At 41.6% G+C, this 23,555-nt stretch overlaps 1 protein-coding gene across 2 annotated transcripts; it reads right to left on the bottom strand.

Moving 5' to 3' along the window:
* Nucleotides 1-7,157: 7,157 nt before the first annotated feature.
* Nucleotides 7,158-17,294, bottom strand: SLC35G1 (solute carrier family 35 member G1). 2 transcript variants are annotated; one of them, XM_043926643.1, is made up of 3 exons: nt 17,023-17,294; nt 12,365-12,545; nt 7,158-10,205 (listed from the first exon to the last, which is right to left on the bottom strand). In XM_043926643.1, the coding sequence occupies exons 1-3, from the start codon at nt 17,198-17,200 to the stop codon at nt 9,467-9,469; spliced, it is 1,098 nt and encodes a 365-aa protein (XP_043782578.1). In that variant the 5' UTR covers nt 17,201-17,294; the 3' UTR covers nt 7,158-9,466. The 2 variants fall into 2 exon arrangements, with proteins under 2 accessions (XP_043782578.1, XP_043782580.1); XM_043926645.1 differs by having other exon boundaries at nt 12,365-12,542; nt 17,023-17,286.
* Nucleotides 17,295-23,555: the final 6,261 nt, after the last annotated feature.

The following is a 23,555-nucleotide window of genomic DNA, read 5'->3' as shown; positions in this document are numbered from 1 at the left end:
GGAAGAAATTCAAGCATATTTTTGCTCTGAGGGGATGGAGCTAGGGTAGAAGGAGTAGTTGAAATTATACCAGAGAAAAACAAAATCTGGTACACATGAGAAAGGATGGAATCTTAAGCAGTACTTTTTTAATTTTATATACCACAAAAATGTTTTAAATGATTAAACTGGAGGACCGACATAAAATTGTCAACTTCTACATTTGCCAGGTAAGACATAAAAACGAAGCCATCCAAACATTGGAAATCCACCCTTACCATCTTTCATAAATAAAAGACATTTAAACTTTAAATATAGAAAAGGCAAAGGTAAGGATTTAATAAATTTAGTATGATGTTCTCTTTTCACTGAGGACTGTTTATATGGATTCCTGCTTTGGGCATTAGTCCTAGCTGAGCACATATAAGCAGCTGTGTTGGTGGCTGGTGCAGAGCCTGTCAGAATGGGGTTTTTTAACAGCACACCTTGGATGGTTGCACATCCTTGTCTCTGTTGTGACCTTGACTCTTGCTGTGACCTGCTTTCCACAGTCGATCATGATAACCCTTCACATGGCTCCAGGCTTTGGTTCCTCCTCTTCCCAAGAGCAGCTTTACAGGTCAGACCTGTGGCATCCACTTCCACTTGCTTTAATGGCATGTTTATCTACCAAGGTTGTGATCATTATTATATCCCCAACTTTTGCCCTTGGTTAATGTTCAAACTCACTTACCGCTTTCCGGTTAGCATAGCTTTCCTTTTTCTTTTCACTTTGTTCATTCCCTCACCTTTGCTTCTCAAAGAATTTTTTTCTTTTTTCTTTCTTTCTTTTTTTTTTTTTTTGCTGAGGAAGTTTATCACCTTGCTTCTGCTTCTAATCTGATAGTAGGTACCTCTTTGCCTTCAGAGGGAATGGCCTGTTTGGTTCCACAACTTACTGGTGATGTTAGTGCCCTTCCTTTGAGCTTTGTTTAGGACCGGCAAGTGCTTCACAACCTGAAGGGTGAGGTCCAGAGCAATTCATCTTCTCGTATCTGTAAATGGGAAGCATAGATGAATTAGGAAGTGCTTTGGGTCAAATCTCTGTCCTTTGCTAGTTATGTGACCTCACACAAGTCTCTTAAACACTCTGAGTCTGTAAAATAGGGAAGAGAACATGAATCTTGTATGGTTATTCCAAGGATCAATGGGAGAAATGTATCAAGGAGCTTTGATGTGTGCTGGCACATGGCAGCTATAGTAACAATGGTAGTTGTTACTGTAACCCTGCTTTCCTCCCAGCACTGTCTAAAATGGTGCTGTTAAAGATGGTAACCACTAGTTACATGTAGCTATTGAGAACCTGAAATGTGGCTAGTCTCAGCTGAGATGTGCTATACATGTAAAATATACACCAGACTTTGAAGTCTATGGATGACAAATAAAATGTATTAATACAATACCTCATGAATAATTTTTATAATGATGACATGTTGAAATGGTAATATTTTGGATACATTGGGGTTAAATAAAATGTACTGTTAAAATTTATTTTTCCTATTTTTTACATTGTTTAATAAAGCCACCAGAAAATTTTAAATTACATATTATCTTCATCAGCTCAGACTGCTCTAACAAAATACCATAGATGGAGGTGGCTTCTCACAGTTCTGGAGGCTGACAAATCCAAAATAAAAGTGTTGGTAGATTTGGTTCTTAACAGAGGACCCTCTTCCTGGTCTGTAGATAGCTGCCTTCTTGCTGTATCCCTACATGGTAGAGAGAGGGGGCTCTGGTTTCTTCCTCTTCTTAGAAGGACAGCAATACCGTAATAGAGGTCCCATCTTCATAACCAAAGATTTGGGCAATAAAAAGTTAAATGACCAAATTGGTAATTTAAAATAATATCCTTATACCAAAACACTCAGATGTATTATTAGTTAAGATGCCAAAAATTGCATAAATTTTTTAAAAAGCATGAAGCCTCAAAGAGCTTTTGAGCTTGAGATGGGCAGCTTCAGTCTTAGGGTGAGCAGTAGAGTAGCAGAGTCAAGAACAGAGGATTGGGGTTTGATAGAGGAGGGTTTTAAGACCCAGGCTCTGCACTTATTAGCTACATGCCCTTGGGCAAGTCATTTAACTTTTCCTAGCTTCTGTTTCCTCAACAATTAAGTGAGGACAATAAATAGCCTTCCCCACAGAGTTGCAAGACTTGATAAGCCAGTTAGAGGACTTCCCTGGTGGACCAGTGGCTAAGATTCTGTGCTCCCAGTGCAGGGGGCCCAGGTTTGATCCCTGGTCAGGGAACTAGATCCCATATGGTGCAACTCAGCGATCCCATGCAACAACTAAAGACCCCACATGCTGCGGCTAAGCACCAACATAGCCAAATAAATAAATTAAAAAAAAAAAAAGTAGGACAGAAGCTTACACATGAAAGACAAAATAAAGGGTAATGGTTATTGTTGCTGTGATTATAGCTATGCCTCCAGACTCTTGTCAGCTATTAGGGGTACTTTAGGGAGAAAAACTGGGACACACCAAGATAGTGTGTCCCATCTCTACTATGTGAACATGCCTGCCACAGCCACCTTCCTTTCCTGTTTCTGACGCTGGTCAGCCCTTCTGATTGGTATGTTACACCCTAAAAAATGTTCTGAGTATCTCTAGGGAAGTTACAGCTAAAACTGTAACTGGCCCGAGGTTCAACTCCGTTCTTCCCTGCTTTGAGACCTCAGGAGGCTACCGCATTCCCAGGTCCTTGGGCAGTATCTTGCTGTAGCCTGGGTGCGCTGATTACACGGTATGTATATATGTCACGTTTGCATGTCATCTTGACCATTTTGAGGGCTTAGCAATATTTGATGTTTCCTTGTTTTGTGATTGTATATGGCTACTGCTCAATAACTATTGATTAATGGGTTGAAAGAAATAAAACTAAAATATATGCAGCATTGTCACCACCTTCTATACTCTCACATCCGGCTCTTGCTGTGTGAAAGAAGAGGAGGTGGGAGAAGGGTATATATACCTCCAAATCCCAAAGTCAAGAAGTAGTCCTTTCACTGTGGTGGTAAACACCACAGTGTTTCTGTCCTGATTCTGCCCCAGCTAGTTAGGTAATGTGGGGATTGGAAAGGTCAAGTCTTTGGGATCAGGCTGACCTAGGGCAGTGACTCAGTTCCATCATTTACTAGTGAGAGCACTGGAGTTTACTAGTAGGTGATCCCCTTCAACCTCTTTGAACTCTAATTTCCCAACCAACCCATCTCCCAGAGTTGGCAAGGATTGAATGAGGCAAAGATCAAGAAGCTCTTGGCCTGCATGGGACATGTTTAATAAATACTAGTTTCCTTTCCATGTAAAATTAATTTTGGTGCTGTGAAAAGGCAGATATTTGGCTCTGGGCTGGACAGTATTTTTTTTTAATCTAAGGGAAACTCAGATTTTCTTTTTGTATTTTCTTCAGTTGTGGAACATGTGGAAATTAAAGTCTGGCTTGCAAGCTAGATAAGGAAAAGAGGAGAAAGCAAAAGGAAGTCAGTAATCATGGCCAAGTGATAAATCAGATTAAAACAGTAAACGTTTCTCTACAAATGTATGTATGCATGCATACATGCATGCATATATGTATATCTCTATTTCTATCATTCCCTCCTTTCTATTCTCCTGACCTTTATGTCATGTCATCTTTTTGGTTTTGTTCTACCAGCTTTATTTTCTATTTTATTTGTGTACTACATTATATATTCACATAGCTCAAAATTCAAAAGGTATAAAAGGGGATGCAATGAAAAGTCTCATTTCCACCCTGTTCTTCAGCCACCAGTTTCTTCTCCCTAAAGGCAACCAGTGTTACCAAATTTGTGTATCTCTTCCTGAAATATTATTTACCTTCTTTTTATACAATTGCTCTCATACTCTACTACTATCTGAATCTTGCCTTTTCACTTAATCTTGAAAATTATCCCACATCTCACATCTATGCATGTAAAGCTCCCTTGTTCTCCCTTAATTTACTTTCAATGGCATTTTATTTTGTGTATGTACCGTTGCTGATTTAACCAGTATCCTATTGAGAAACATTTAGGCTAGTTCTGTTTTTTGCTTTTAAGTAATGTTGTAATAGTAAATTCTCTCAGTCTTGTCTGACTCTTTGCAACCCTATGGACTGTAGCCTACCAGGCTCCTCTGTCCATGGGATTTTCCAGGCAAGAGTACTGGAGTGGGTTGCCATTTCCTTCTTCAGGGGATCTTCCCGACCCAGAGATTGAACCCGGGTCTCCAGCATTGCAGAGAGATGCTTTACCATCTGAGCCACCACTTTAATGTTGTAGTAAATAATCTTGTATATGTCATTTTACAGTAAGAAAGTATATCTGCAATTCCTGTAATTATAAATATATGTAATTCAAATTCCTGAAATGAAATTTCTGGGTGAAAAAATAACATGCATCTGTAAATTAATTGATGCTGTCAAATTGCCCTTTGTAGAAGTTGTATGGATGTAAGTACTACGCTGCATAGTACAAAGTCTTCTGACTTTTCTAAAGTGCACATACGAAGAAACCAAAGTACATATACAGGAAGTAACAGAGACAATTTGCTAATGGGCTTCCCTAGTGGCTCGGTCAGTAAAGAATCTACCTGCAATACTGGGTTAGATCCCTGGGTCAGGAAGATCCCCTGGAGAAGGAAATGACAACTCACTCCAGTATTCTTGCTTGAGAAATCCCTTGGACAGAGAAGCCTGGTGGGCCACAGTCTGTGGGGTCCAAAGCATTGACCCGGACTTAGCAATTAAGCCACCACCACCACTACCAATGACCATGGGCCAAAAAATTTTTGGTGCTGCACCCCTTTACTCTCTTAAACATTTCTGAGGACTCCAAAGAGCTTCAGGTTTAAGTGGGAGATATATATATACAGACACACATATATTTATACACACACATATATATATAAAACAATATTTAAAAGCAAAGCTAAAAGTTTGAATTTATTTATTTAAAATAATTCCATTATATGGTAATATAAATAACATTCTTGCTTCCCGGATGGCTCAGTGGTAAAGAATCCATCTGCCAATGCAGGAGATGTAGGTTCAGTCCCTGGGTTGGGAAGATCCCCTGGAGAAAGAAATGGCAACCTACTCCAGTATTTGTGCCTGGGAAATTCCATGAACAGCAGAGCCTGGAGGGCTACAGTCCATGGGGTTGCAAAAGAGTTGGACATGACTTAGTGATTAAACAACAACAACATTCTTATGAAAAGTAACTATATTTTTAGTGATAAAAATAGCATGTTTCATATTGCTGCAAATCTGGCTCAGTAGATGACAGCTAGCATAGGAACCCATTGGAACGTTTTCTTGTGGACTGGACTTCTATGGTATAACATTTTTGCCTTACCTTGACACCAAATATGTCTGCTCCTTACCCTCCTGCCATAAATCCTCCAATTTCCAGGAAATGATGGGCAGTGCCAAGGTCCATGGGCTCTCTGTGAACTGGTTTTCCAGGCCTGGTGTTCAAATAGGCTAAAACTTGAATGGTCTTTATGGATCCCAGAGGGTCCCTGATGGGTGTCTTGCAGAACTCTAAGTGAATACGGTAGCTGTATTAGATTTGATATAAGGGACCAAAGGGATCATGTAACGGTGTGCTTAGAGTAGTGCTCAGGCTGACCAGCCTGCACTGTAATTACCAAATCCTCACGTCCAGTCCTGACCATGGTGCCATACACCTACACTGGGGGCCAGCATGTTATCAAAGAGGTCTGGCTCTCTTCCCACTAAATTACCCTCACTAGACTAATTATGCCTACTGGGTGAAAAGATAAGAGACTAGAAGAGCTATGCTGAGTTTGACGAATACTACATGTGAAACACACAGAGAATCAGGCTCACCAGCGCCCTCCCCAGCCCCAGTCAAAGCCAAGTGCAATATTCACAGAGCTAAAGCCAGAACTGGGAAGGTGGCAACACCTATGGATAAGATTAAAAGGCTGGTGACCCTTGGCGTCCCTTCCTGGGCATGTCACCCAGGAAATCAGAGCTCTCCAACAGTAGGATTCTGTGCCAGCAAGAGAGGGCCAAATAAGGTTTGTGATCAAGAAGACTGTTCACACCATTCCTGGTGAGGCTGCTCAGGGGGGAAGGACCCTGGGCTAGGCATCATTTTGAATAGGAAGTGAATACTCAACTCTGCTATAGTAACCACAGTTCAGTACTTAAGTGTTTTTGTCCTCCTTTGTGGTCTACAAGTCTTCTGTGACACTTATTTGTAACATGGGTTGGAGCAGGTAATATTTTTGTACTTAATAATTGAAGCAAATGAGGAAAACAGGCTCAAGGACACTAACTGGAAGGGCCTAGATGGAAAGGGATGACACCACCCCCAGATCTTCAGATGACTAATCCAGTGCTTTATCCACTCTTCCAAGATGGACAAGTATGAGTGGGAGAAGCTGGAGACAGTGGAAGAAACAATGGCTCAGGTGAGCCACTGGACGCTAAAAGGCTTTAGAAGGCAAAGAAAGCACGCAAAACACAGAGGAAAGAATCTCTTGGCAAGTGTGGGAGTTGGTGGGGAGACTGACATGAGTATGGAATTTGTCTTGGGATGTGGGAAATCAAGCTGGATAAGTGGGAATAGGATCAGATGAATAATTTGAATGTGATGTGGTGTATAAGAAAGCATTGTTATGCCTTCATGCAAACCAGAGTAACAATGAAAGCAGGGCCTTAGGCAGATTAATCTGGCAGTGGAACAAGAATCTGAGTGGAACAAAGAGTCTAGAAGTCTTGGATCTAGAGACCCAAGATACTGTTGTGATAATTCAGGTGTGAGGGGATAAGTCTTAGACTAAGATAGCAGCAGTGCAAAGGATGAAGAATTCATGAGCCAGTAAGAAGACAAGACCCTCTAAGACTTAGTAACAGATTAGCTCTTGGAACAGAAACTGCTTCAAGATCTGAGGAACTAGAACAATGAAGGCCTCACTGGAACATAAGATTATTTTGGAGACATTAGATTTGATGTGACAGTATCCGAGAGATAAACAGTTTGAAACTTGAGACTATATCACAACTGGCTAGAGGTCAGTCTCTTTAATAAATATATTTTGATGCACATGGATTAAAAAAAGAAACAAGTTATATTAACTAAGCATACGCTACAATCATTAAAACCAAAATATAGTTTTTCTTTCATATTAACTTTATTAGTAATTATAAAATAGAAGCAGTTTATGAAAATAGTTTCCTTTTCAAGATATAGGAACTGAAGTCTTTGCAAAATATACACACCCACAATTGTTACAATACATATCCTTGTATATAACTTGGACATTATAAAAGGTTTAAGAATCACACCCTGTAAAAGTCAGGAGAAGAAACATTTTCTCCAACTTTGGTCATATATTATGACATTCAAGTACTAAAACCACTTTGTTGAAATGTACAGGCCCAGAGGGATGTAACTTCCAAGGTCCCATAGGTTGTTTTATTGTGCAAGGTAGAGAACCAGGAGAGGCATCCCTGAGAGTTAATTAACCTTAGATATCTCAAGCAGTGGTTTACTTTCCATACTTTACCTTGGAACTAAAGGAGGGATAAATAAGACCATGGAAACCCACCTTGGGCAGGTCCCCTCCCTAGCATCCCTAACCATGGAGTATATCTCCTACAAGAGGATCTCTAACCTTTGAGCCCTAGAAAGCTCCAAGTCTATAATTATCTAACATAGTTGCAAAATGATGGTTCTGCAACTCTAAACTTGAATACTGCAGAGTAGGCTAAAGTTATAATAATAGTGTGACTCTCCTAAATAGACTTCATTTAGGATTTGTCTGGTGGGAAGCACTTGGGAAGATCAGCAAGCCAAAAATTTCCTCTGGGAACTACTGGAAAAGATCGTTTCTCACCATGGCATAAACCTCAGAAGCCAAGTTCTTTCTTACTTTGGCAGATTTGTGATGAAACAATGGGAAGGAGCCTATAAGCGTTCAAATCTGTAGGCTTAAGATCACAGATGCTAGGTCTGATACAGTAAGAGCTGAAGCCCTACCAATAAAGGGTTCACTGTGACAAACAGCCATTAGTATGTACTCTCTATTTCCTGATTAACCTCTCAAGTTCTCCTAAATGTTACATTCTCTCTTTAACTACAGAGTACTGGCCTGAAGAAATTCCAGATATAAAATGTGTTGTTTGAACTCATGAGGTTAATATCATGGTTCAGCACTGACACTTAAGGTCATACTGATATACTAGAATTTAACAGTGATTCTTTTTTTTTCCCAAGAAATTACAAAAATCAATTAATTGTGGATTCACAGGTCTTTACATTTAATATATAACATGAAGCATTATTATATAAAATTCCGTAAGGGAAAAAGACTACAAAAATAAGTTTACTAGGATTACTATATTTTAAAAAGTAATTTAAAAAATATACTCCAAAGTCCCTTAAGTATTTGGTTTAGAAGGTAAGAGAGGTATCTTAATAGGGTGAACCATAAGGAACTATGGTTTTTGTAAGTTGAAAAGGTAAAATCTCATCAGTTTCTTATGGTTAAAGTGAATAAAACCCTGAGAAAATTTTATTTGGCATAACACCATAAATTCAAAGAAAATTTCTAGAAAATCACATTTCTATTATGGGGAAAACACTTCAGAATGGAAATGTGCATACTGCTTATGCCAAGATTTCTTTCTTATGATTTTTAAACACCTAAAATCTTAGAAGGTTAAGAAAAATTTAGGGGTGTTTCAAAAAAAAAAAAAGAGGACAGTTAGAATTACAGAATGTAGCTACAGTTGCTAATGCCACTAAAACAGAAAACTATTAGCCAGATGTGGTGATGGAAAGATTTTCTTTTTTTTAAGTTTATGCATAAAAGTTTTAGCATTAAAGTGAAAAGGCACAAATACGGGTTAAAAGAATGACAATTGTTTATAAAAGCCTTGAAAATAAGGCTAATTCATTTGTTTTATTAATACCATTAAGTAGGCACCTATTCCAAGTTTCAGCTTTGGCCTCCTAAATGGGATTACATTTCAAATGAATTCTCAGCATAACACTAACTATATAGCAGCATTATTATCAGTAAGTTCTTCAGCCTCTACACTGCTGAAAGAGAATCTAAAATTTCCTCCCATCTATATCCCATCAGTACCAAAAATACACTTCTAAAAATTACATATATTTATACTTAGAGTCAAAAATTGTGCAGTTTTTCTTCAAAGAATCATCTATCCTCTTACCAACACCTACCAATGCCACCCCAACAACAACAAAAATCCAAAACCAAAAAATAATTGACTAAAGAAATCACTGCTACACCCAACTGACTGGCTTATTCTCAACTAAAGAGGATACTTTATGAAATGTATTAAATATAATCAATGAAGTAAATGCAGATTTTCCAGGTGTGTGTGTCCACTGTGTGTCTGAACTGGGTGACGGTGTACTTTAAAAAAAATACACATTTTGGCAGTGATGCTTTATTTGGTACTATGGCACCATTTACGAATGGCTGCTCCAGTGCTACTGGCTATTACGCATAGGGAGCCACCCACTGTCCACCATGATGGCATGTCATTAAAGAAAATAATCTGAAAGATAAAAGCAAAGACCACATCCATGGTCTTCATTAATGCTACTGGCCCTGCCTTTTCTATCTGAAGGGCTTTTGCCAGAAACATCTGACCTCCCAAACCAAACATTCCAATTAGTATGAGAAATAGCCTGTCCAGCCCGCAGTGCGGAAGACGCCATTCTCCTAAAATAGAAAGGACGATGACGCACTCGATGAGGCCAATGATGACATAATACCAAATGCTCAACATGTAGTCCACAGATGTCCCTATTTTTCTGAGGATAACTAGAGTAATGGCAGCAAACACAGCATGCGCGAGGGCCACCAAAGCGCCCTTCACGTGAACTGAATAGTCTTTATCCGTCTCCACGACTTCGGAACCGAACAAAAATGGTGGCCTCACGATCAGGATCACTCCAGTGATGGTGAAGGCAGTGAAGAGGGCGTCCCAGGGGCTGTATTTTTCCTTGAGAAATATGCAAGCAATTATAGAGGTGAACACCGGGCAGCTAAAGGAGATAACCGTGGCATCTGCGAGAGACGTCAGCTGGTAGGCATAGTACAAAAGGATCATGGCGTTAGAACCAAGGACTCCTCTGAGGAGCAGGTAGATTCGTTGACCTTTGGGGCCTATAAACCCAGTTCTGTAAATTCAAAGGAACGAATGCATATTAAATGGACTTGGCATTTGTTTTCAAATTACATGCTTAAACATTATCTTAAAAGTCTTAACTTTCAAAAACAGGAAATGGTAAATTAATTATGTCTACAACTATTATAATATACTTTTTACAAAGTGTTTCCTAAGTATAACTAATGACATTAAAGTGTTCACAGTACAAGCAAAAATAAGACATAAATAGTATAATTATAATTCAGCAAATAGAGATAGTATTTTCCCTATGTATTGATATATGCTTGTAAAAAAAAGACAAAAAGGAAAATATACTGAAATGTTCATTGTGGTTATACCTTATACAGGTAGACTCACAGGTAATTTTTCTTCTTTATATTTATTTTCTCTAAACTTTCTATAATGAAAAAGTGTTATTTTTATAATAGGTACAATTTCACTATTTAGCTGCCCTATATAAGAAAACTTGGGAATGCAAGTGTGCATTTTCAGTCTTAATGAGTTTTTTCTGTTAAAGTTGAAGCGATGCTAAAGTTTATTTTAGCCACTGCGTATGAGACAACTTTTCACTGTTCTCCTTAGGAAATGAGTTAAAATACACTGGAAAAGAAACTGTAGCATCTGGGTAAGTATAGTAACTGCTGTTCAAATGGTTTTTAATTAAATATTTACAAAGCAGGGCACTGTGTAAGTTCCTGCCTAGGTGCGGCTCACTGGTCTATTACAGAGCTGGCCTTTTTAGAACAGCATCTAGGCTTGATATAGGGAGTTAGGAATGAAAGTTAGGTCACCTTTGGTCCATACTTTGAGAAGCTGAGTTTTTTCCATGATAGTGAAACGTAAAATGGGTCAAAACAGATTAGTGCCAACAATGTAAGAAAATTTTTCTAAGTGCCTTACTGCCAGTATTTTTATTCCAAAATGGAGAGAATCATTGTGTTCACATCAATGGTCTGTTGGCACTCTTCAACATTTCTTAAGTCTTACCCACCATCATTTCCTAAAATACTGTGACTTGTCCACACCTACACAGGAATTTCTGACTATATTTTTGCTCTTCCTGTATTTTCACCCTTTTCACCAAAAGCTTGGGATAAGGAGTGAAACAATTCTAAGTAAATCTGTGCTGAGTTATAGATACAAGGAGACTTTGGTAGCAAGTGACTGAAGCTTTTCATTTGGAGTCAAAACATCTTTACCCAAAGAGCCAAACTGCCACCAGGAACCCAACAGTCCCTCCTCGCAGGTGTCTAAATACACAGGGATGTGTAGAGGTTATAACAGTGTGGGGGAGGCATAATTTTGACCTGGGGAGGGTGTGTGGATGGGGTCCACGTGCAAGGGGAAGAGAGGCTGGCCGGGGAGAAGACAGTAAGGATGGTGAATACAGTTTTCGTATAGGGTAGAGGACAAAGGGTATCATTCCCTCCAGTTTGCAGATGAGGACACTGAACAAGAAAGGAGTTAAAAGGGCCTTTCTCAAAGAGTCAGCTGATGTGGCAAACTTCACTGCTGTCTTATTTTAAGAAATTGCCACAGTCACCTTAACCTTCAGCAACCACCACCCCGCGCAGTCAGCAGTCATCAACATGAAGGAAGACCCTTCACCAGTGAAAAGACTAGGACTGGCTGAAGGCTCAGATGATGGTCAGCATTGTTTGGCAATAAAGTAATTATTTAAATTTTTTTTTTACAAAAGGCCTTTCTTAAGATCTCCTTACATCTTTCCCACAGCACCCTAGTGGGAAGATTGAAATATTATTACTGTACCTTTCTGTCTGCCCTGGTTAAAGAAACCTCTGACACCAGGAGACACTACTGTTTCCTCTTGTTTACTTTTCTCCTCCAAATACTTGTTATGCCAAAGGAAAGAGGGAGGGTGGTACAAGATGGGGGGAATTGTACAAGGAAAGCGTTGTTCTCAAAATGAGGGGCTGGTGAATAACTGAACTCTTTCCCCTCCTTTGTTGGGCATGTGGTTTGTGCTTATGAGAGCAACTTCTATGGGTGGATCCTTGTGACTTTTCATTAATCTGAGCCAGAGGGTATGAGGACTGGTAAATCTATGAGAGGGATAAAGCAGATGCTGGAGAGTAGATGATTTAAGCAGGTCAGAAGATTTACAAACATTTATTAATACCTTCTACTTGGCACGTAAGAAATACTTACTTTCTGTATATTAAGCAAGGGACAATGATTAGCATTTGGAACACACATCGGAATGCACTAATTTCTACAGCGTGGATGTCTTGCACTTTTTTAACAAATAAGGAGCCCACTGAGAAAAGGAACGCAGACAATAATGTGTAAAACAAGCCAAGTCCAGGACAGGGTGCTTTCTTCTCAGCTTCTGAAAAAGATTAAATTCTGGTTAGTCCTTGCTTCCATGTTTTATCACTTTTACTTAGATACTGAGAAAAATGGAATGACACTGATGACTCACAGAATACAAATATTACCTCCTAATTAATATCCATTCTCTGGACCTGAACCATTTTCCCCACCCAGAGTAGAGAACACAGGCAGAGGGCAACAATTTAAGCCTACATTTTTAAACTGCAGTTCACGCTATAAAATGGATTTCTTTGGCTCACTGAAGACTCTTCCCTTACTCTTAAGTCAAAAAAAAGTACAAGCTTGCCAAGATGGTGAAAGAAATCTTTAAGAAATATTTATCAAGAAGGCGAGAGAAAAATGCTTCCAAGTGATATTTTATATCACCTCCTTGCTGAACTCAGCTTTAGACAGAACGTGTTCTTTTCTGGAAAACAGGTCCGAACTGTGTGATGTGGCTACTTGTTGATTATCTGGCTTCCCCCACAAGCCTGTGAGCTCCTCTAGGGCTGAGAGCTCAGCTGAGCTGTTCAGGCCTGGCCCATGGAAGATGCTGAATAAAAATTTGCTGAAGGAAATAATGTGAGAAAGCCTGGCGGGTTTTTTTTTTTAATAATATAAGATGCATAGTCTAACACCACAGGCAAAAGCATAATCTGAGAAGGCTCTCTGTTTAGTTATTTTGAACAGCTGGCACGAGTGGTAAAGAATCTGCCTGCCAGTACAGGAGACATAAGAGACAAGGGCTCGATCCCTGGGTCAGGAAGATCTCTTGGAGGAGGGCATGGCCACCCACTCCACTACTATTGCCTGGAGAATCCCATAGACAGAGGAGTCTGTTGGGCTACAGTCCATAGGGTCACAAAGAGTCAGTCATGACTGAAGCGACTTAGCACACATGCAAGCAGATATTTAGGTTTTCATGGTTTACAACTTATCTTCCATTTAGAACACAACTTTTTGAGGGCAGGAGCTAGGTTATCTACCCCTCTGACCCCAAAGTGCTTAAAATTTTTTAAAAAAGATAAAAAAGAACTGCCATCTAATTCTTGGCTTGATCTTAACCAGGAAACTTCTGTTCTCTCCAGGGCATCAAGTATTCAGTCCATTAATGAAGGTCTATAGGAGCAGCCACTGCCTGTGTCTTACACAGCTGTCTAAGAGAGGAGTAGAGCGTGCTTTCAATCTCATCCTGGTCATTCAGAGGAGAGCAAAATGCAAAAGGGTAAGCAGAGAACTCCTTAAAAGATAGGCCACACACTGAAGAATAGTTTTTTAAAAACTAACACACAAAAAACCAAGGAGAGAATAGGGTGGAAATACAGTACGGCCCTTGTTAGTTATGAGCATAGCAGAGGTGAAGGATGTGTAGGCACATGCAATTTGTAGTAAAGCAAGATTATAATTCCAATCTAGGAATTTACAGTGGGTTACTCAGCCATAAACCAGTATTGTACAATGTTTGTTTGTCTTAATGCCCTTTTCTGATAAGCACAAACATCAGCTAATACACTTCAACATCCACATGTTAACTAGATATTTTTGCCCACAGTGATAAACAATTTGCAAAGTGGGACCAAACTGTGATGATGCACAATCCTCCTGGGCGTACACTACAGCCTGACCTTTGTAGTAAAAGATGCCATTCTGGCCAGAGGCCTCCACCTTTTCCTGTTCAAGGTGTACAGCTGAAGGGAATGACCTGGAGTTAGCAGTCGCCATGTAATAGGTTATCTGTTATAAGTACCAGAATCCTCCATTCTAGTCTATATCTATGTGCTCAGATACTGCAAGAACCAAACTGTACATACCCACTCAGTCCATGAGAAGGAAGCTTTAGAAGGTTAAGCACCACAAAGTACATGTCTTGGTTGTGGTCAGCCTTAGAGGTCAGCTTCTGAAATTTCAGAATTCAGGTCCAAATAAAATAGTTTTTCTTAGAAGAAACCTAATCCTTACATAGAACCTACACCCTCAGACAGAACAGAACAGAATGGGAAGATCAAGGACAAAAAACATCTTGGTCTGTGTTTCAGGGATCTTCTCCAACCTAAACTTTAAAATTTTTCTCAAGGAATATTTTAACTTATGATATTTTAACTCTTTTAAAACTTTAAGTTTCAAGGTCTGGCTGAACTTGATTGTTCTGAGGCTGAGGACTGGCAAACTTCAGTCTCTTACAGAACAATAATTTCAGTCCTGTCAAAGGAAATGAACAAGAATAGCATAATCCAAAGAGGCATTTGCTTATATATATGCTTCCACAATCATACTCCATGCAAGCATATCAAATAATCTTGTAACTCTAAATAATTCAACTTAAGTGGCAACAGTGTGATTTCTTGAGTCAGAAGAAAACTGAAAAGTTGCTCGGTTTCTCTATCCTCTCCTTTAAACTGATGATTCACTACCCAGTTGGGAATTAGAATCAACTTAGGAACTTTTAAAACTTCCATCTCAGCCCTACCCTAGACCCACTGAAACAGGATCTTGGTCACTGTAAAGAGCTCTGCTGGTTTCAGGGCCACTGCTACCCTAAGGAACTCACTCCTTCCAGGAGAATGAGAGGCACAGACTTAAGACAACTCCTTGCTTCAGTCTAAGACTCACACTGTCCCTCATGAAAATAAACAGATGTCTTAGGATAGCTATATGCTGTCTGTGAAGGTTATCCAAGAATGTAAGAAAAATGGGTAACAAGTTTCAGCCTGAACTTGAAAATGAACTTTCTTGAGATAAGCAGTTGGGTTAAGAGGCTAAAATGATACTGTCACAAAGTTCAGTGACCACAGTACAGAGGTTTAAAGTGTTTCTGTGGCACTCCCTTTTTTGGATTATTACCTAGTTACCTTATAATAAGTATTTCTAAGTCTTATTATTAGCAACTTTCTTTGAAATTAAAAGACCCCCTCAAGATTCTTGGGTGCAATTGCTTACATGGGTTTTGCCACGTTCTGCCTGAAATATTCCTCTTTGATTCACAAACAGGGAAATCACTTAAAAGCTTGCAAGGACTAACTCAGCAGCCCATCAGAACATTCAGGCCTAGGATATTAAGACAAGAATCTGACCTCTTCAAAGCTGCACCTCTGGTCCACTCAGCTGAAAGTGAAGTGAAGTGAAGTCGCTCAGTTGTGTCCGACTCTGCGACCCCGTGGACTGTAGCCCACCAGGCTCCTCTGTCCATGGGATTCTCCAGGCAAGAATACTGGAGTGGGTTGCCATTTCCTTCTCCAGGGGATCTTCCCGATCCAGGGATTGAACCCAGGTCTCCCACATTTCAGGCAGACGTTTTAACCTCTGAGCCACCAGGGAAGCCCTCAGCTGAAGGTAACCCCTAAATAAATAATCAGAAGCCTGATCATTTCTCTTAGCATTTAGGATGAAAATGGAGCAAGAACCATCTCCCTGGGGTTTGTCTCTCTATAAAGTTCGTGAACTTTGTGACTCCTACAGATAGGGAACAGTGGGGTTGGCTAAACAGCATAGAAATCCCAGGTCACACTAGGGGAGGTGACCTAGAGGATGAGGTGGTGCAGACTGTAACTTTGTTTTGAAAGGAGATCTGCCTGTTTCTCTTTCTTGGAAGAAGCTGCTTCAAGTGGGTGGTGAAGTTGAAGGAGGAATGTGCCTGAGGCTGAGAGGAAGGGCCCTGGACTGGGTCTCTAGCAAACTGGGATCCTATGCCTGCTGCTGCCCAGACCTGTGGAGTGTCTTTTCCAAACATGCCAAATCTTAGGAGAAAAAAAACAAACAAAATCTTGCCAAAGCCCTCACTTTCCTGGGCCTCAGTTTCATCATTTGTGGAAGGAAGACATTGAACAAAATAAAGTGTCCCTGGTCTTGGAGGTGGGTCCGTGAACCTCTTACCCATGTATGTAAGATTGTGCTTCTGTCTCGTTTTGCCTCAGTTGCTAAAAATTCCTTGTAACTCAAAAAAGGTTAAGAACCAGTGGTCCCACTCAACTTTGCTTTCCCAAGAGTCTTAAGACTGAGACAAACATTTTTCTAGACTTGATGCTTTTCAACTTCCTCTTCGAGGAACACCGTTTACCATTGATATCAGTTTTCTTGGTTAGCTTCCTCCCAACCTCAGCCCGCTTCGTGATGGCCTTTCTCGCTGACCCCCAACCTCCAGCAGGGCGCACCGAACGACAATCGGACTCCACGATCCTGCCAGCAACACTTTAATTATAGGAACAGTTTCAGAATCCTAAACGGATTCCAAAGCAATCAGAAACTTTCTCCGGTCTTTCCGCCGACTGGGAGGCAGGGGGCTTCTTCTTTCCAGCCCGCACCCCGCGCCCCCCCCCCCCCCTCCGCCCGCAGGTGACAGCGCGAGAGTGTTCCGGAGCTTCCAGCAGGGTGGGAAGGAGAGGCGCGGTCCACCATGCGCAGCCCCCCGCCCGCCGCTGCGGGAGCTCCCACCCACTGGCGACCTCCTGGTTCCCCCATGGGCGAGACCCGCGCCAGGGTCCGCGCCCCGCACTCACCCTGCTGGGCACGCGAGCCGCACGGCGAGGACGGGCACTGCCAGCACCCTCCGGGGCCGGGCGTCTCCACTACCTCGGCAGCCGCCGGCTCCTGCCTGAAGCCCGGGGACGAGATGTCCATCAGCGGCAGCCCGGACTCCTGCCGCTTGGCGGCCCCAGTATCATCCAGGGGCCGCATCCCCTGCCCGCGCTCTCCCCGCGGCCACCGCGGCGTCTGAAGCCTGCCGCCGCGGCTCTGCTGTTCTGCTCTTCCGGCCCGCGGCAGTCCGGATGCTGCGCATGCGCCCCCACTACCACCCCCCCCCCGCCCCCCCCCGCCCCCCCCGCCCGAGAGCCGAGCTCGTCCTCCGCTGCCCTCTCACTTTCAGCTTCTCTAGCGCGAGGCCAGCTGCCTGCAGGTTAGGCTGCGGTAGCCGGGACAGAGCCGAAGGCGTCCACCCCTCTGCTGCGGTCCCGCTAGACTGGCCAGCGACGTGGAGTCATGCTTCCCACCGACACTGGACCCCTTTCTGTCATTACGAAGGGAGGCTTGGACCCCCGCGGGTCCTGTAACCTTCTCCTGGGGCGGCCGGTGGGGAGGTTAGAATAGGGTGCATTTATTTATCCGTGTGGCGCGGCATTCAGCATCTGTAGCACACCCTGAAGACCTTGCCAAGCACTATGCCTGTCTTTGAAGGATCGTGGGTTTTTCCTCTTTTGTATCTGTCTTTGCCACTTACCCAAGGAAAGTCGATTTTTACTGGTTTGGGGTTTAAAAAAAAATTTAGCACGTATCTATGGGGGAAATGTAAGACTGGGGCGGAACCCATTTATTTGTTGTTGCTTTTTGTAACTGTAGGCATTCACTGTTGATCTTCATTGTCTTTGTCTTTCCGTCCGTGCATTTCTCTTCCTTGTTCATTTTCTCCATCCTCCCTCCTTTCTTTCCTTCCTATTGTCATGTGGTTAGGGGAAAAAAATTCCAACAACCTGATTTAACTGCACCTGGTAAAATCAGAGATTTATGTCATTTGGCCCCTGGATTCACTAATAGCCTCTGTATGTTTCCATAATTCTTTTTTTCATCTCTTTGCTTGCTTCAGATGTGAAAAAGAGAGTCTCTGGGCAAGGATGGACCTGTCTAAACTGTCCTCGGTCCAAGCGCAAGCAGGTTACTAAACAAGAGAATGAGGTTTGTCTTTACTTAGATATTTGAACAAAGTGGTCCACAGCTGAACAATATTGGACTTGAAATCAGCAGGAGTCCTGATTCTGTCACTGAATGTGTGACCTCCGACAGTCACTACTATGCTACCTGAAGTCAGCCTCGGTTACTTCATTTAATTAACAGAGATAAAATATTTCCCTTCCGACTTTGCAGAGTTGTTATGCAACTGAAGTGCAGTGATGTGGGCAAAAGTACCATGTCACCCGAAAAGCATTTTACTGGAAAAGCAAGGTGTATTTTTAAATAGGGCAAACATAATTTATCCTCCAAACTGGGACTTTTTTTTAGAGTAAAAAGGGGAGCTCATTTAAAAATTATGCAGGGCAGTAGGCATAAACTGGTACTGCCTAGGCATAAACTGGTACTGCCCTAGGCAAACTGGGACAAATGACCATGTGAATTCTAAATTAACATATACTTTTGCCTTGTTCTAAAGAATAATTCAAGAGTGCTTACAAATATATATGTGCAACTGATTTATTGGTGGTGGTGGAAGGTGTTTTGGTGGGGAAATTATAGGGAAGGGTGATGAGAATGATAGCTCATGATTAGGAGGGAAGAACCAAGAAGCTTCTCCAAACATGCAGAAAGCAAGTGGAGTGTCACAGTTGCATTCTGAGATTTAAATGTGCAGAACATGTGAAGAGCCCTTGAGATGTTGACTTACGAGAAATATGTATTTGGCCACATTCAGATGTATTTCTGAATGTATTTCTCACATATATATAATCTTCAACCTGAGTTCCTGGCTCATAGTTCTCAAAATCCTTGGAATTTCCTGCGCAGTAAGAGCAATAGGAGCATCTTTTGTTATAGTATTTGTTCTCTTGTCCTCACTTCTTAAAATGGCCTCTGTGCCTTAGAGGTGAAACAGATGCCTTGTTATCAGAACAGGCTTCTTTCCACCACTCCTGGGTTTGTGTTAATTTTTTTTTAAAAAAGCACCTAAGGATGGGGGCTTGTTACCAAGGGAACCAACCCTGAGATTAAAGGATTAACACTTTTGGTCCTACTCTCACCCTTCACTCTCCACCTCCAGGGAGGTGGGTAGGAACTAGCAGCTGGAGATTGAGTTCAGTCATCAATGGCCAGTGATTTTCATCAATTAATCCTATAATGAAGCCCTCATAAAAACCCAAGAGGAGGGATTCAGAGAACTTCTGCGTGGGTGAATATGTGGAGATGCTGGGACAGTGATGTGGGCAGAGAGGGCATGGACACTCAGCATCCTTTCCCTGTCCCTTGCCCTGCGCATCTGTTCTACCTGGTTGTTCCTGGTTATATCTTTTTATAATAAACTGGTGATCCAGTAAGTAAAAAGTTTCTCTTGGTTTTGTGAACTGCTCTAGCAAATTAATCAAACCTGAGAAGGGGGTCGTGGAAATCTCTGATTTATAGCCAGTTGGTCAGAGGAACAGGTAACAATATGGACTTACAACTAGCATCTGAAGTCTGAGAAAGGGGGACTTTGGAACCTCTAGTTTATAGCAGGTTGGTCAGAAGCACAGGTGATCCTATGGGCTTGTGATTGGCATCTGAAGGCATGGGGGCAGTCTTTTAGGACAGGATCTTTTACCTGTGAAATTAACCTGTGCTGTCTTCAGGTTTACAGTGTTGTATTGTTGTTTTGTTGCTTCAGTTGTGTCTGACTCTACAACCCCACTGACTGTAGCCTGTCAGGCTCCTCTGTCCATAGGATTCTCCAGGCAAGAATACTGGAGTGGGTTGCCAATTCCTCGTCCAAGGGATCTTCCCAACCCAGGGATTAAACCCCCGTCTCTTGAGTCTCCTACATTGGCAGGTGGATTCTTTACCATGGAGCCAACTTAGAATTGAGTTAAATTGTAAGACACCAAGCTGGTGTCTAGAGAACTGTGAACCACTGCAGCATTGGGTCCAGGAACCCATTTAGTCATCCTCTGAAAATTGTGAAGATGGTGGTTAAGAAGCAGAAGGAAGAAAGAACTGGATGAGTTGAGCCAGAAGTACCTCAACTACTTCACTTTGATCACCATCCTCAAAAAAAGAGAAGAGGAAGGGCTTCCCTGGTGGTACAGTGGTTAAGAGTTCACCTGCCAATGCAGTGGATTTGATCCCTGGTCCAGGAAGATCTCAGTGCCATGGGGCAACTAAACCCATGTACCACAACTACTGAACCCGTGCTCTGGAGCCCAGGAGCCACAACTACTGAAGCCCGAAAGCCCTACAGCCTGGGCTCTGCAACAAGAGCAGCCACTGCAATGAGAAACCAGTGCATTTAAAAAAAAAAAAAAAAAAAAGAGTGAGGAGAAGAGAGAAAAAAAAAGAAAATATGTGTCACACCAATGTTGACTAAGGTAATGAAAGGGTACTGGAATGATTTTGATCTTGGAGTTTATTCATTTAACTTGCTTTCCCTCTGTTGCTGACCTTGATACATGTATGATATCAGTACAGTCATTTGTTGAATAAACAAGAGCCATACAAACTTAAAAAGCTACTGGTAAGAAAAGTATAGACCAGACTAGAAGGAAGAAGGCATGGCTCTGTTGCAGTCCCACCCAGCAGAGGCTTGAAGTGGTTAAGTTTTTCTTTGAACATTGTTATTTCAAGGATCTGTGACACTAACATTAAGCTGGGCAAAGATGGATTTCCCCTATAATATGAAGGGTGGGGCAGAAATCCTGACTGTAGGGGAAACTGACTCAGCCCATTTTTGCAGTGGTCTCAGTGAGATTTTTGACCTCAAGGCAGAGGAGGCAAGGAGGAAGGATTGATTTTGAGTTAGCTAAAAGATGGAATGGACAGGATTAGTTGAACAGATGTGAAAGAGCATTGCTTCCATTTGCAGAGTCATGCAGTGTTCCAATTGCAATTCCTCTGCTTCTGAAGAAATTCAATCCTCTAGTGAAAACAGGAGTTCTTGACACAATGCCAGCTAGTCACAGTGACCGTGGCACACATATAGTTCTGGTGTCAAGAAAAAGAAGGAAGATGAACATAGAAGAGAGGTGAGTTCTAGCTGTCCCATTATTAATAACAAGTTAGAGTCCACAATCCTCATGATTCCAGTGGTGGCAAACAGAGACCTCCAGGAACTGCAGAAGATCAACTCCTGAATTCCATTATGTTTTGCATGTCAGGGATGTTCGTAAGTGAGACATATGTAAGTCAGGAGCTCTTTCCTGGTATGTCTAGCTGACGCACACCAGACTGGTATCTTGGTACTGATTTGCATATACTCAGAAGAATTGAAAGCAAGGTATCGAATGGATATTTGTACACCAGTGTTCATAACAGTGATATTCACAATAGCCGAAGAGGGAAACAACCCACAGATCATCAGTGAATGAATGGATAAAGAAAAAGTGGTATATACATAAAATGGAATATTATTCAGGCTTAAAAAAGGAAGGGGATTCTTTACATGCTACATGGATGAACCTTGAAAACATTATGCTAATTGAAATAAGTCAAGCCTAAAAGGAAAACTACTGTATAATTCCACTTATATTCAGGACCTAGAGTAGTCAAATTTATTGAGACATAAAATAGAATGGTGGTTGCCAGGAACTGAGAGGAGGAGGGAATGGGGACTTATGATTTAATGGGTACAGAGTGTCAGTTTGGGATGATGAAAGAGTCCTGTGATGGATCACGGTGATTGTTGTACAGCCATGTGAATTCACTTAAAGCCACTGAACTGTATACTTAAAATGGTTAAAATGATAAATTTTATATTATGTATATTTACCACTATTTTAGAAAGTTAAAAATATGACAGGAAAAACCCTTCTGAGAGTGTGCAACAGACAGCTAAAAAAAACCAGCAATGTAAATCCAAAGTCAAGGCAAATCTGGGTCTACATACAAACTGAGGCATGCAAAGATATTTTCCCCAACATGGCCATCTCCTCTCTTAAGTTCTGGCTCATAGTTATACAGAGATAATAATGCATTAAAAAAAAAGGAAATAATAGGACTTCCCTGGTGGTCCAGTGTTTATCCACCTGCCAGTGCAGGGGACATCGGTTCCATCCCTGGTCAGGGCAGATCCCCACATGCTGCAGGGCAGCTAAGCCCATGCACCACAACTACTGAAGTGCCTGTGCTCCGCAACAAGAAGCCAGCACAATGAGAAGTCCGTGCACAGCATAGAGAGTAGCCACAACTAGAGAAAGCCGGCATGCGGCAACGAAGACCCAGCGTGGCTGAAAATAATAAATAAATAAGTATTTTTAAAGAAAGAAATAACAGGAGGAAAAGCGGCAGCATGGTATTGCATGTTCCAGGCTTCTGAAACTTTTCCATCTAAGTGTCCCTCACAGCTAAGAAGTGTGAGCTTTGAACTCTAATTTCTGGAGACAGAGTTTAAAGCCCTCATCAGAAATGGGAAGTTTAGTTTCTTTGAAGGTCGGTGTCCCAGTTTCAAAATTTGTCAGTTTTCCATTCTATTCCCTAATATATTTATGTTCATCTTAGTATCATTCTGCCATGTAACTCATTCAGCTGATGCTGTTTGAGTGCATATGCCTGACCATTCACAATTCCTAGCAGGGGTAGAGTGAGGAACAAAAGAGATAAGTCTGCATTCCTCATAGAGATGTGGTAGGGGATGATGGAGAAAAAAAAAAGGATGCTAACATGACCTGGCATCATGCAAAATTGTTCACAACCATGTGAGTTTTGTTTCACTTCCTGCACTTTCCCAGTTTGACACACTCGCCTGGGGGTTAGAACAGTGTTCTGTGTGGTTGTTCGAGTCTGAATGCATCCATTGGGCTCTCTTCATCTCTATTTCCTCAGCTCCGAAGTCACAGGACGGGGTCCCCAAGCAGTCACTGTTGGGCAGAGCAGAGCCCTGCAGGCCTTACCATGGCCGGAACTTTCTCCAGCAACTCCTTGCTTCATTTATTTATCTTTTTAAAGAAAGAGCAATCTCCAGGCATTTTTTGTTGTTTGATTAAGAAAACAAAACCAGGTAGAGAAGTCCCCGAGGAAAGTCATGCTTCATGACTGTTTACTCTGTGGCCCTTCATCTTCTAAGTACTTACTGTATTTCCTTTTAAAGATTTTAGACATTTATTTTGATCACAAATGCAATCCAAGTGTGAATAAATAAATGTATTATCTTTTAAGAACATACCCACCCCCTGCCCCTCCCCCCCACCCCCCCCCCACCCCCCGCCATGTTCCTTTAAACAGAAAAAGGTTCTGAATGTTTCTTCATAGCCTATTTGGCCATAGTTGTCCCACCTACAGTTTTAAAAACAGACTGAACTTGATCTTCTGAAATCCTTCCTAGACCTACAGCTCATTCTGTTGAAGAAATCCTGAGAGAGAAGTC

The sequence above is a fragment of the Cervus elaphus genome, chromosome 15, assembly GCF_910594005.1.
Source record: "Cervus elaphus chromosome 15, mCerEla1.1, whole genome shotgun sequence".
Taxonomy (NCBI): Eukaryota; Metazoa; Chordata; class Mammalia; order Artiodactyla; family Cervidae; genus Cervus; species Cervus elaphus.
This window is presented reverse-complemented; position numbering and strand designations above follow the sequence as displayed.

Bases quoted from the DNA above. Each gene is read 5' to 3' on its own strand.
- SLC35G1 (XM_043926643.1), bottom strand. From the start codon at position 17,200: ATGCGGCCCCTGGATGATACTGGGGCCGCCAAGCGGCAGGAGTCCGGG. The intron at 12,546-17,022 runs GTGAGTGCGGGG...AATCTTTTTCAG, and splicing joins CGGCTCGCGTGCCCAGCAGG to AAGCTGAGAAGAAAGCACCC. The intron at 10,206-12,364 runs GTAAGTATTTCT...TTGAATTTACAG, and splicing joins CCTTGCTTAATATACAGAAA to AACTGGGTTTATAGGCCCCA.